The following is a 13,576-nucleotide window of genomic DNA, read 5'->3' on the forward strand; positions in this document are numbered from 1 at the left end:
GGAGTTCCCCTGCACACGCTTTCCTGCCTGCCACCTTGTAAGATGAAACTTTGCCTCTCTTTTGCCTTCTTCCATGATTGTGAAGCCTCCGCAGTCATGTGAAACTGTGAGTCCATTAAACCTCTTTCCTTTATAAATTACCCAGTCTCAGGTATGTCTTTATTAGCAGCATGAGAACAGACAAATACAGACACCCACCTATCTTGGGGAGGCCAATTTACTGTGCTGAGTCCACTGATTCAAATGCTTACCTCATCCAGAAGCACCTTCAGGGACACACCCACAAATAATGCTTTATCTGGGCACCCGAGAGAAACTGATTCATAAAATTAACTATCACAACACCAAATACTGGCAAGAATATGGAAAAACCACTCCTACGTTGCTGGTAGAAATGTAAAATGTTACAGTCACTGTGAAAAACAGTTTGGCAGTTTCTTTGAAATGAAAACTGTAACTACCATATGATCCTGGGCCTTTATCCCAGAAAAGTGAAGACATGGTTTTTCGTTTTTTTTTTGAGACAGCGTTTCGCTCTTGTGACCCAGGCTGTAGTGCAATGGCGTGATCTCGGCTCACCGCAACCTCCACCTCCTGGGTTCAGGCAATTCTCCTGCCTCAGCCTCCTGAGTAGCTGGGATTACAGGCACGTGCCACCATGCCCAGCTAATTTTTTGTATTTTCAGTAGAGATGGGGTCTCACCATGTTGACCAAGATGGTCTCGAGCTCTTAACCTCGTGATCCACCCACCTTGGCCTCCCAAAGTGCTGAGATTACAGGCTTGAGCCACCGTGCCAGGCTGAACATGTTTATACAAAAAGCCATATATCATGTGTGTAGCAGCTTTATTCACAAAAGCCAAAAGCTAGAAACAACCAGGATGTCCTTGGACAGGTGAATAGTTAAACAAACTATGATAATGATACATCCATAACATAGAATAACACCCAGCAATAAAAAGGAACAAACTATTAAACTATTCTCGATACAGGTGACAGTCCGAATGGACCTCCAGGAAACTATGCTGTGTGAAAATTGCTGATCTCAAAGGAGTATAAACTGTATGATTCTTTTTCTTTTTTTTAGACGGAGTTTTGCTCTTGTTGCCCAGGCTGGAGTGCAATGGCTCAATCTCAGCTCACTGCAACCTCCACCTCCTGGCTTCAAGAGATTCTCCTGCCTCAGCCTCCCAAGTAGCTGAGAGGCACCTGCCACCACACCTGGCTAATTTTTTGTATTTTTAGTAGAGATGGGGGTTTTACCGCGTTGGCCAGGCTGGTTTTGAACTCCCGACCTTAGATGATACACCCACCTCAGCCTCCCAAAGTGCTGGGATTACAGGTGTGAGCCACTGTGCCTTGCCTACTGTATGATTCTTTCACAGCATTCTTACAATCACAAAATTATAGAAAGGGAGGGCAGATGAGTGGTTGCCCCTGGTTAACGAGTGGTGGGGCAGGGAAGAAGTAGGTCTCGTTGTAAAAGAGCAAAGTGAGGGATGCTTGTGGTAATGGAAATGTTCTGTATCTTCATATCAATATCAACGGCTTTGGGCTGATATTGTACTCTAATTTTGCAAGATGTTACCATTAGGAGAAACTGGGTAAAGGGTACATGAGATCTCTGTATTATTTCCTACAACTGCATATGAACCTATAACCATCTCAAAATAAAATCTTTGGCCAGGCGCGGTGGCTCAAGCCTGTAATCCCAGCACTTTGGGAGGCCGAGGCGGGTGGATCAAGAGGTCAACAGATCAAGACCATCCTGGTCAACATGGTGAAACCCCGTCTCTACTAAAAATACAAAAAATTAGCTGGGCATGGTGGTGCGTGCCTGTAATCCCAGCTACTCAGGAGAATTGCCTGAACCCAGGAGGTGGAGGTTGCGGTGAGCCGATATCGTGCCATTGCACTCCAGCCTGGGTAACAAGAGCGAAACTCTGTCTCAAAAAATAAATAAATAAATAAATAAATAAATAAATATTAAAAAAATAAAATAAAATAAAATATTTAAAAAAGGAACCATGAAATGATTTCAGCAAAAGATTTGAGAGATTTTATATAGAAATATCAAAGAAAAGTTAAGTATATAAAGAGATGTGCCATGTTCTTGAAGAGAAATATTTGTTATGTGTAAGATGTCAATTATCCCCAAAAAGAGTTAATAGAATTGTGTTCAAGTCCAGGTTATTTGGGGGAGCTGACGAGGTCACCCTAAAATGTATCCAGAGAGCAAAACGCCAAAGGTATTAAGGAAACTCTTTAAAAAGAACACGGTGAGGAAACTTGCTCTCTCATACATGAATTAGCATGAAACTGGAGTCTCTAGATCAGAATAGCCTTAGTGTTAGACAGTTGAACAATGGAACAGAACAACCTAGAAACAGACTTGTGCCTAGACAGACGCCTGACAAATTTGGTGCTGCATATCAATGGGAAAGAGCTGATCTAGTCAATATGGGCTGGGATAACTGAACGTTAATTTGAGAAAAATAAAATTGCTTCCTTACCCCCACGTCACACGCAAAATATCAGTTATACAAAACTAAACTGTGAAAAAAAAGTATTTAAATGTTTACTAAAATACTACAGGAGAGCATCTTTATGGTCTCAAGTTGGGAAAGGATTTATTAAACAAGTGCTAACTATAAAAGAAAATATTAATAAATTTTGACCAAATTAAAATTATTTACTTCTGTTTATGAAAATATATAATAGAGTAAAAAGAAATGTAAAGATGAAAGATGATATTTAAAAACCTATAACTAGCAAGATGAGTGTCTAAAACATTTACAGAATCATTTAAAGAAAGCAAATTTTTGAAAGAAGCTCAAAATATCTAGTGAAAGGCATTTCTCATCAAAGGAAATGAAACTGGTCAATAGATGTATACAAGATGCTTAGTATCATTAGTAATCAGGGAAATGAGGATCGAATCCAAAGGAAACACTACTTCATCTTCATCACATCATACTTGCAAAACTTAAAAAAATCCTAACAGTACAAAGTGTTGGTGATTGTGGAGCACTGAGAACCCCTGCCTACTACAGGTAGGATAATGAACTGGGCCAAACCTCCTTGGAAATCAGCAATTGGAAAGCAGTGGGCATCGATCAATAAAAGTACAGACCCAACTGTTCCATTTTTAGCATATTCCCTGAGGACCCCTTGCACCTGTGCGTCTGAAGACAAGATCGAGAATGTTCATAGCAGCATTTTGTTTTTTGCATTATCAGAAAACCTGGAGATGACCAATGTATCCATCAAAGGGCCAGTGCATCAATAAAAACTGTGATAAAGTCATACAAATGGGACATTGTGTAGCACTGAAAAACAATAGACATTGGCTACACAAACAATGCTGAGCAAAAAAAAAAAAAAAAAGAACAAAGAAGACATGGAAGAGCAAATCAAGGAGCAATTTAATTTTTTACATAATGGGTTAAAGCCCGTAAACTATAAAGGTGAAACTATAAAGAAAAGCAAGAGAACTGACCTGAGTGAGTACTAAATGGGATGGAGGTGACGCTGGAAAGGGGCAGGTAGGAGATGCCTTTGGAGAGCTACACCCCAGGACTTGAAGACTGTTTTTTATTCTTCCATTTTTTAACCCATGCAGAACTACATTATTTTTCAAACTGCACACACACACAACATATACACCCTTTTATTGTGAAGCGTGAGACTTTACAGTAAGAGTACATAATATTTCTTACAGCAGACGTGGAGCCCCGCACAGTCCTGGGCAGGCTGCTCTGCCATTGGCCACAGGAAGCATGGGACGAGGTAGATGGCTCAACTAGGCTGGGAGGTGGCGAGCACAGTACTGGCTAAAAACAGGGACGGTAGGGAAGGCCAGGGAACTGGGAGGTTTAGAGATCAGAGGAGGAAGGGAGGAGGCAAGCATGATGGGAAAGGTGAAAAGAGAGAAGAAAGGAAAAAAAGGGGAGGAGGAAGGAGAGAAGGAAGAGGAGGAAGAAAAGGAGGGAGAAAGGAAGGGAAGGAAAAGAAAGGAAAGATATAAAGACTTACTGAGAGCCTTCTATGGGTCAGTGAGGTTCTAGTCCCATTCCCACAGCCACAGACCCTACTGGGCCCCCGGCTGCAGGGGACCTTGAACAAACCCCTCTACCTCCCTGTGCCACAGCTTCCTTGCCTGTGACAAACTCTAGGAGTCCCAGACTGCCCCCAACACAGAGGCTCATGACGACCATGAGTGAGAAGTACGTGGGAGAGACAACACCCAAAGGGACCAGTCATACCCACTGAGACCCCTTAGACCACAACTGGGTCCCTCCCAGTGAGCCCTTGGAGGACAAAGCGTCCACGTGTCCCCAAGTCTAGGGTGTCCACACATCACCCGCCTACCCCACACACACAGAGCAATGGGCCCCTGTGGGATCTCTGTGGTTCCCCTCGCTTGCACTGTGGCATCTGCATGGTTTCGGATACTCGTTTGAGGAGAGGACCCGCCATGCAGTCCTCGCAGACGCCACTCACAGCCTCGTCTCCATGGGATGATGAGCTATGTTAGGGCTCTCGTTTACTGGGGACACGGCGTGCTATATTCCCTATCTCGTTTAATTATTCAGTTCTGTACTCTCATTTCACAGATGAGGAAATCTAGGCTCGAAGACACTAACTTGCCCAAGACGCACAACAAAGCAGAGCTAGTACGAAACCTCGTTGTGCCCAGTTGCCGACCGGGAGCACACCGGACTCTGGGAGGAGCGCTGGGGTGGAAACCCTCGGATCTTGGTCCTCAGGCAGTGGTAACATGCCAGCCTCAAGACAGCACTGCCCACAACCCCGGGCGGCTGGGCTCAGCTGCATGGGGAAAGGCGCCCACAGCGCAGGACTTGGGTCGCAGGCTGGTACTTGCACCAATCAGCCGGGAGACCTCGGGCCTCAGTTTCCCCATCCGCCCACGCAGGGAGGCCGTTGTGAGCTCTGAGGATTTCTCACGGGCCCCGCCCTGGGGGTGGGGCCGGGAGTGGTCACGTGGAGGGGCGCCCTGTCCCCCGAGCCCCGCCCCGCCTCGCCCGTCCCCGCGCTCGGGGTCCTCCGCCCGGTCTTCGTCCGGAGCCAGAAGCCCAGAGACAGCCGAGGGCGCCGTGGGGGCTCAGGACGCTCAAGGCTCCGCCGGATCCCCGCCAGCAGGGCAGGAGGCTGACCCTCCGCGGTAGCGGCAGCAGCTAGGACTCGAGCGCGGGCGGCAGCAGCGGCGGCGGCAGCGACACCATGGATCTCTCCTTTATGGCCGCTCAGGTAACGGGGCGCCCTCCCCACGCGCCCCAGGCAGCCAAGTTTGGGGAGGTTCGGAGCCACGGTGTCGCCCTTAACGCCGGGGCTGGACTGTGGCGCCCGCCCGCTATCCGCGTCCGGGTCCTTTGTCCCGAGCGGGGCACCCTCGCCCGGTGAGCGCGTCGGAGGAGGCGATCGCAGCTTTCCAGGGTGGGGCGGGAGGGGCGCCCCGCACTCCCGCGGCTCGAGCTGTTCCCACCGGGGCCCGTCCCGCCGGCAGGGAGGCTGCGAGGAGTCTGGGCAGCCCGAGTCACCTCTCTGCCCATCCCCCACTGCTGTCCCCCTTCTGGGGTCTCGGAGCCCTCCAAGGCCGGGACAGCTCAGACCCGTGCAAACGCAGACTGGAGGACGGTCTCTCTCTTCCCCAGTGTTTTCCCGAGGCGCGGGTAATCTGTCTCTTGCCGGTGACCTCGGGCGCCCCCTCTGACGCCACCTGAGGAAGGCGCTGAGACCCGCTTTGTGACCATGATCAGCCAAGCGTCGAGGCGCCGCGGTCGTTTGTCCTGTTTTGCTTTGTGTAGAGTCTGATGAGCCGCCAGTGCCTAGCGCGGCCAGAACCCTCCCCCGACACAAACACGTTCCCAATGGCCGGAAAAACAAATGTCCTCTCACAGCTTGAATTTTGCTCCAGCAGAATCCCCTGGAGTTCTGGGCCTGGGTGATGATTCTGTTTCTGTGCCTTCACTCTCGAGCCAGAACAAAGGCAAACCTCGGATTTCCCCATCAGTTTGTGGCCCTAGAGAAGACCCAGAGCTGGCTCCAGGGAGGGGCTGCGTTTGCCTTGGGAGACTAAGTCCCAATCTACCAAAGCCGCATCTTGCACCTTCTCTGGTTGTGTTGGTTGGCTAAAGGTCAGGGGACCACCGAGGCTTCTTTCTGCCTCCAGGGTGTGCGGCAGGGACCCCATCCGCTGCTGTGTTCTTTTACAGGGAATGAAGTTTGAGGGGACACTTTCTTTTTCCCCAGGCTTCATCTGTGGTGGAAGCCTGATTAAAAAGTGACAGCAAAATCCAGACTGTGTGTGGCCAGCGAGTCTGCAAATGGAGGCATAAAAGATGCAGAAGCCCCAAGTTAGCTCTGGGGGTCTAGATCCTGGCTCCCCCACAGACTCTTAAGTCTTCCATGTTGCTAGTTACCCTTCTGATCATTGCTGCCTCCCCCCCAGCTTTTTTTTTTTGCCTAATTTTACATCTCCTGTGCCTAAATCCATGCTTATAAATATTGTCATGTAAACATCACTTTAGATAATGATGGTTTTAGCTACACGAAAACTAAAGAGGCTTTCAAGGATTTATTTCTAGAGGGGAGAGGAGCTGTGTCTGCCTTCCCTTCTGGATCCCACTGCACCTCCGGAATTTCCATGGTTACAAGATAAATTGATCCTCAGTAACCCTGGAGCTGACTGGAGCATCAGTGGCTGCCATGGTAACTAGACAAAATAAACATGAAGCTTTTTAATATCTACAGGCAGAACCTGCCCAGAGACCGGGTTCCTGTTATTCTTTTTTTGCTTACAATTCACATTCCACTTGGTCAATGTATTCTCCTTGACACATATTTGACGTTCGTTACATGCACAGTACCGTGGTGGCCGCAGGGAACAGAAACATGAAGTATCACACACATGAGAGCAGATGCTAAGGTTTGCTGGGCACCTACTACATGCCAGACACTTGGCGCTTTGCATCTTTTATCACAGCACATCCTTACAAGTCCTCGGCAGAGGCCCGGTTTTGCGGGTCAGGACACTAAATGAGATTAAATAATTCGCCCAAGCATATGCCATTTGTAAGGAGGAGAACTGAATTTCAAATCTGGGCCTGAGTATCTGCAAAGCCGCTGGGTTTTCCACTGTATTGCTTCATCCTGGGAAAGATACGATGTAAGGTACAGGACAAATCTATTTCAGAAGGATTTATCTCTTCTCCTCCCTCCAGCAAGTGATCTTACCACTATGCCTTTCTAGTAGATTGCTTTCTGCTGTTGATTCCTCCTATTTATCCCGGTAAGGATGGGAACTGTTACTTCCCTGCCTGCAGCACTTGGTGGTGCTTGGCTGGAGCGAGTGCTCAGCCCCTGCTCCAGGTGTGTCCTGCGGCCACCAGGTGTGTGTGACAGTCACTGTCTCCCTGTGCAGTCTATCCCTAAGCAGTGGGCAGTTTGCAGAGAAATGTTGGTGCACCCATCCATTTACTTGCTCAGCAAATGTCTAGTACCTGCCTTGTGACAAGCTCCATGACAGGCACTGGGACAGGGATGCTGTGAGGCAAACTCGAATGGGATGTAGATTTTCTTTCTGTGTGTTTATAAAATCTTGGAGAAATGATGCCCCTGGCCAAGAACCCAAAAAGGGAAATGGCTCAAGTGCTGGGTTGAAGAAGGTGCCCAGCACATAGGAGCTTCTCAAGTATTTGTTAGAGGATTGGATGAGGGCAAGATGCATGTTCGCGAAAGGAAATGAACAGGAAAGGACAGTGAGTTGGAAGTGTCAGATGCCAGTGCCACGGAACAGCTGTCATCATCAGGACTTGGAGAATGGGAGCTGTAGATGGATTAGAACTAGAGGCAGATAACTCCTGGTGGGCCTGGGACTGTTCTAGGTGGAGAGGTATCGAGGTAGGAAAGCCCAGGAAATACTCACAGAGTCCTCCAGAAAGCTAGAGGACAGGGATGCAGCAGGGCTGTGAGAGAGAGGCCAGGGCCACATTATAGAAGGTGTTGATTGCTGGGGTGAGAAGTTTGCTGGGGTGAGAATCAGTAGGCAGTGGGAGCCATTGCAAGTTATTGAGCAAGGGAATGGGATATAGTTGAAGCAGTCCCTTGGGAAAACCCCAATCCATGCAGGGGATGGAAGCTGGAGGGATGCCTGGGACTGGGAGTGCACGCTTTTGTGATTAACTAAGTCAGTGAAACCAGATCCACGTGACTCCAAGCCCACGATTTTTCTTTCTCATGTTGTTAGGTGTGATTCCTGTTTTTGGCTTAAGAAGACCCAGAATGCATAAGCCTTATTAGAAAGATTTTCCACTCAGAAGCTAAGCGTTAAATAGATATCCTCCTTGGATGTACAGAGTAGACACCAGTTATCTGGCAAATCCTTACGCAGAGGTGCCCTCCTTGGTGAGGTACACGTGGCTGTGTAAGGCTGTAAGAGAGGCTGCAGGCACTGAGGGTGTGCTTGTGGGCCCCACCTTACCTCTGAGCCCTGGAGGCTCCCGGCTGCCCTCTCTCCAACCCTGGAAACACCCCAGCTCACTCCACACAGTCCCTGAGTCCTGGGAGACTCTGGAGGATGTGAGCAGTGAATAAGGGCATTCATTTCTCTATGGCCAGGGGTGGTCAAGAGGACAGGACCACCTAGACACCCAGTGGGCTGGGGACAAGGTGAGAATCACAGCCTTTCAGGACTGCGTCCAAAATCCCTGTGTCGTTGGTGGAGTCACCCAGGTTTAAAGACAGCTTCCATGCATTCCCTCACTCCCTCCTGGACACGCTTGCTGCCAACCCTTAAATCTGGGACTGGTCTTGGCGAAGAGAAAGTCTAGTGGCTTTCTTGGTAAAGAGAATGCAGTATTGGTGGCATTCTGTGGCTAGGTCCTCAAAAGCCTTAGCTTCCACTTGGGCCCGTTGGGACGCTCACTTGCTCCAGGGGAAGCCCACATCATCCAAGAAGTGCAGTGACACTGAGGCCATCATACTGGGGGAAGGGAGTGAACATTTCAGGAAACTTCTGTGTGCTGGGCTGACACTCATTACAGGGGAATGGGATGGACGACAGAGACAGGAGGGCTCCTTCACTTGTTCTTACTGTAAACTCTCCTGTGAAAGCATGCCTTGGGTGAAGGAGCTCAACCTTATTTTTGTCTTGTACTGTCCCATCCCGATAGTGAGGTGGTTTCAACCCAGTGGTTCTTAAATGTTGTTGCCATCAGAATCACCTGGGAGCTTTCAAGGGTCCTGCTGTCCAGGTTGTACCTCCGATACTCCCGTAGGTTCCAGGGGCGGGGGCCAGGCACCAGCACTGTCCTAGCATTTCTCAGCTGATCCCAGTGTTCCATTAAGGGTGAAACTCTGAGTGTAAGCCCACCCTGTAGGATACATTCACCCTCCCACTGCCCCCTCCCTAGATGAAACAGATCCCTGGCTCTCTGTTCACCCTCAGGTCATTAAAAACTCATGTGGTCCCTGGAAGTCATCTAACACAGTATGGATTCAGCAACTTAAAATGTTTGGACCCAGAATGACATAGGCTTGGAACTTGCTTCAACACTAAGCTTCTCCCTCTCCCAAGACCACACCTGCCAGAGGTGGGAAGCCTGCAGTTGAGGTGGGTGCCTTTACTATGCACATCACCGAGAAAGGGAGATTTGGATGGATAGCCAGTGAGGCTCAGCTGGAAAACTGAGGACCAGAAGTGGAGCCACATCCACCGATGCAAAGCCAGCCTTCCAGGTCATCGCAGCACCTCGTACAGCCCTGCAAGAGCTGGAGGGACCAGGGACCCTCCATGGCTCAGCTTCAGGGAATCACCCATCCTCTGATCCACCCAGGCAGTTGTGTTTGTATACATTTTTATTTTATTATCATTACTCTTTTTTTATTTTGAGGCAGGGCCTTCCTCTGTTGCCCAGGATGGAGTGCAGTGGTGCAATCATGGTTCACTGCAGCCTTGATCTCCCAGGCTCAAGCAATCTGCCCGCCTCAACTGCCTGAGTCTCTGGGGCTACAGATGCATGCCACCATGGCTGGCTAGTATTTTAAAAATTACTTTTAGTAGAAATGAGGTCTCACTGTGTTGCCCAGGCTGGTCGAGAGCTCCTGGGCTCAAGTGATCCTCCTGCCTTGGCCTCCGAAAGTGCTGGGATTACAGGCGTGAGCCATTGTGCCCAAACATGTACATTTTTAAACAAATTCTTGAAGCAATCTCTATCTGTTTTCTAGGGCTATGATAACAAATTACTGCAAACTGTGTAGTTTAAAACAACAGAAATTCATTCTCTCACGATTCTGGAGGCTGCAAGTCCACAATCCAGGTGTCAGCAGGGCCAAAGTTCTCTCTGAAGGTGCTGGGGCGGCTGGAATCCGTTCCAGCCTCTCTCTTAGCATCACGGTGTTATCTGCAGCCCTTGGCATTCCTTGGCTTGTAGACATGTTGCTGTGGTTTCTGCCTCCATCAGCATTCTCTCTGTGTGTCTCTCTGAGTCTCTTCTTATGAGGACACCAGCCATACTGGCTCAGGGCCTACCTAATGATCTTGACTTGATTACATCTGTATTCCAAAATTTGGAAGCAGAGTCTCTGCAGATGTAATCAAGTTAAGATTTTGACATGTTCAAAGGACCCAGGGGTTAGAACTTCATTCTACCTGTTGAGGAGACACAATTCAACCCTAAGAGGTTCTGAAGACCCATAAAACATAAGCATATTGGCCCTCATATTAGCAGCTGTTGATCTTAGAGCAGCAGTGAACAGATCACTTATTTAAACCTCAGTTTCATCATCTGTGAAATGGTGACAAAACTGTGTCCTCGTGGAACTGTTCATTTAGTTTCTTAGAAAATGTTTCCTGTGTGTCAGGCCCTCCCTGTATGGAGTGCTAGGTGGACGGGGTGTGCCTCAGAACCTTCCAAGTGATAGGTAATAAGATGGGGTAAACACAGGGGCCCCAGGAGCCCAGAGGTCAGGGAAGCCTTCTGGGAGTTTTGACTTGAACTGAGTTTGAGAGGCACATGGCTGTTATGCAGACATAGGAGTGAGGGTGATTTGGGCAGAGGGAACTGTGTGCACAAACGCATGAGAGCTTGAAACAGTGTCTCCTGTTGGGAGTGGGAGTTCCAAGTGGCCATTTGGAACAGAGGGGTCAGGTGGTGAGGGATGGGCATATGAGGCTAGGAAGCCCTGGATTAGCCAGATGACTTCATGGTGTGGAATGGGATGGAATGGGGGCTGCGGTGCCCTGGAGAGCTCGGCCAGCATGGCCTGGAGGAGGCTCTGTAGCTCTAGCCCCTTGCTCATGCCATGCAGAAACGGGCATAGGGCCGCAGGTGCTTCTGTGTTTAAAAGAAAGCTGAAATTCTGATTGTCTCATACACTCTGGGTTTTTAATGTTAACAACTAACTAGAAATTTTTAACAGACCTACCTACTGTTTCTGTTACTGCTTATGACTTCATTCACTTAACGGTTTGACACAATCACTTATTGTGCTCACAATTTTGTGGAACCAGAACTGAGGAAGGGCTTGGCTAGATCGTTTGTTTATGCTCCAGTGACATCAGCTGGTACAGCAGGGGCTGGAGTCTAGGCTTCCAGCATGTAGCTTCCTCAGAACTTGTCTGGTGGCTCCAGGCAACTTAACCACTCTCCTCTTGGGATTTCATCCTGCAAGGGCTTCTTCAGGTGGCTTGGGCTTCCTCCCGGTATGGAGGTCTCAGGGTTGTTGCTCTTCTTGCATGGTGCTGGCTCCATGGAGAAAGAGTGTTCCAGCAGTTCCAGGTTAAGCTGCAGGCTTCTTAGAACCTAGCCTAGAAGTCCCAGAATGTCGTTAACACTACATTTGTTTAGTCAAGATAGTCTCCAGGCCAGCCCAGATTTAAAGGGAGGGAGTCAGATTCCAGCTCTTGATGTAGCGTGTGTCTAGGAGGGAGGGACAGAATGGATGATCATTGTGCTTGGGGACTGGCTACTACCTGGACCAAACAGAACAGGTGTGTGATCTGGATTCATCCCAGGGTTGCTGGTGTATTATCTCTAGACTAAACAGGGTTGTGTAGACCTTGGCAAAATCTTAAAATCCTGCCAAGCCCAGTAGAAAAGTTAGTTATTACTAAGGAGGTAGGCCATCACTTTATTAGGTTGAACCATGTGAAATTGCTGACATTTGACCATTTTTGACCTACTAAATGATCATTTTATTTCTTCCAACTTCATATGATGCCCTTCCCCATAGCTAAGACAGCTTTAAGAGATAACAAAATCACCTCTCCAATACAAAGAGATGTCTTTTTTCCCCTCCGTAAAAAATGATTAAAGAGTCTACTCGGGGAGATCCAAGGAAGCTTCTTGTGTTTGGGGAGCTGGGAATACCCTCACCTCTCTGTCTTTCACCTGTCTCTCGGAATCCAGCCCTTGCTAGTTGGGAGGATTCAGTCTCACCTGCATATTAACACCATGTTAACACTGGGCCTGTCCTTCTGGGAGACAGCACACGTGTATCTAATCACATCTGAGATGCTGATCCCCTGCTAATTCCTCTTCTCTTCACCCCCAGGACCTTGAGAGATGCACAGTTAATTTGCATTTTAATCATTTTTCACGGAGGGGAAAAAGACACAAAAGATACTTCTTCGGATTGGAGAGGTGGTTTTATTATCTCTTTAAACTCTTAGCTACGGGGAAGGGCCTCATTCTGGGTCTAGATACACAGGAAACTAGCAGAAGTTGTCCGTCCCCAGAGGAACATATCACAGCCCAGAAAAACAGAATCCCAGGGAGTTTGGCAGTCTGCTTCTTGGCAGTCAGTGAGTGCTTCTTTTTCTTCAAGGAAGAACTATCGTTAAAATACAAATTGTCTATTATCTTCAGTGTTTTTAACTGAAGGGCCTGTTTGGTGGTATTTCAGGTTTCCATTGCAAAGATTTAAATATTTTATCCTTCTAATTAGACCTGCTTCAGGAGAGGCTATAGGGATACATTTTATGCATGGGTAAAATGAACAGCTAAAGAAGTAAACGTTCCAGTGATTTCTGTAGACCAAATTTCTAGCGTTCTAAGATTTCAGACATTTGGCTTGAAACAGTGGAATCTCACCAAGCTCAGAGAACTGGGACATCTGCAGGTGAATGGCAGGTCTCCAGTGAAATGCTTGGGTGCTCAGGGAGCACTTGCTGTGTGCCCTGTCCTGCTCAGGTCCCGCACCCCAGCTCTTTCTACACTGAGTGATGGAGACTCATCTGTGTTCACTCCCTCCTCACTGTGTCCTCTCAAAACATCCTTGTATCTTCCATCACAGCCACCATTCAACAGATGGCTTCGAGGTCCCAGATAAGCACTGTGCTGAACAGTACACAGAATCTCACCGAATCCTTACGATGGTCCCATGGAATAGGCATGTCCAGATCCATTTTATAGGTGAGGAAACTGAGGCTTGAGGGCACACGGCATGGGATCAAACACAGGTCTTTGCGTCACCTCAGCCTGTTATTACTATTATTATTTTTTTGAGATGGAGTCTTGCTCTGTTGCCCAGGCTAGAGTGCAATGGTGTGATC

The 13,576-nt window shown here is 48.3% G+C and overlaps 1 protein-coding gene and 1 long non-coding RNA gene across 5 annotated transcripts in view; one reads left to right on the forward strand and one right to left on the reverse strand.

Moving 5' to 3' along the window:
* LOC144577469 (uncharacterized) overlaps nucleotides 1-13,576 on the reverse strand; it is a 551,905-nt gene that overhangs the window by 472,320 nt on the left and 66,009 nt on the right. The gene's annotated exons all lie outside the window — the stretch shown is intronic.
* The window catches only part of C8H14orf132 (chromosome 8 C14orf132 homolog), a 54,129-nt gene continuing 45,586 nt past the window's right edge, over nucleotides 5,034-13,576 (forward strand). For all 4 annotated transcript variants that reach the window (XM_078335711.1, XM_078335712.1, XM_054240323.2 and 1 more), the window contains exon 1: nucleotides 5,034-5,271. Coding sequence is in view for 1 of the 4 variants with exons in the window: in XM_035261406.3 (XP_035117297.1) it covers nucleotides 5,245-5,271 (27 nt within the window). In the remaining 3 variants the exon portion in view is untranslated. The remainder of the gene's footprint in view (nucleotides 5,272-13,576) is intronic.

This window comes from Callithrix jacchus, chromosome 8 (genome assembly GCF_049354715.1).
Source record: "Callithrix jacchus isolate 240 chromosome 8, calJac240_pri, whole genome shotgun sequence".
NCBI lineage: Eukaryota > Metazoa > Chordata > Mammalia > Primates > Cebidae > Callithrix > Callithrix jacchus.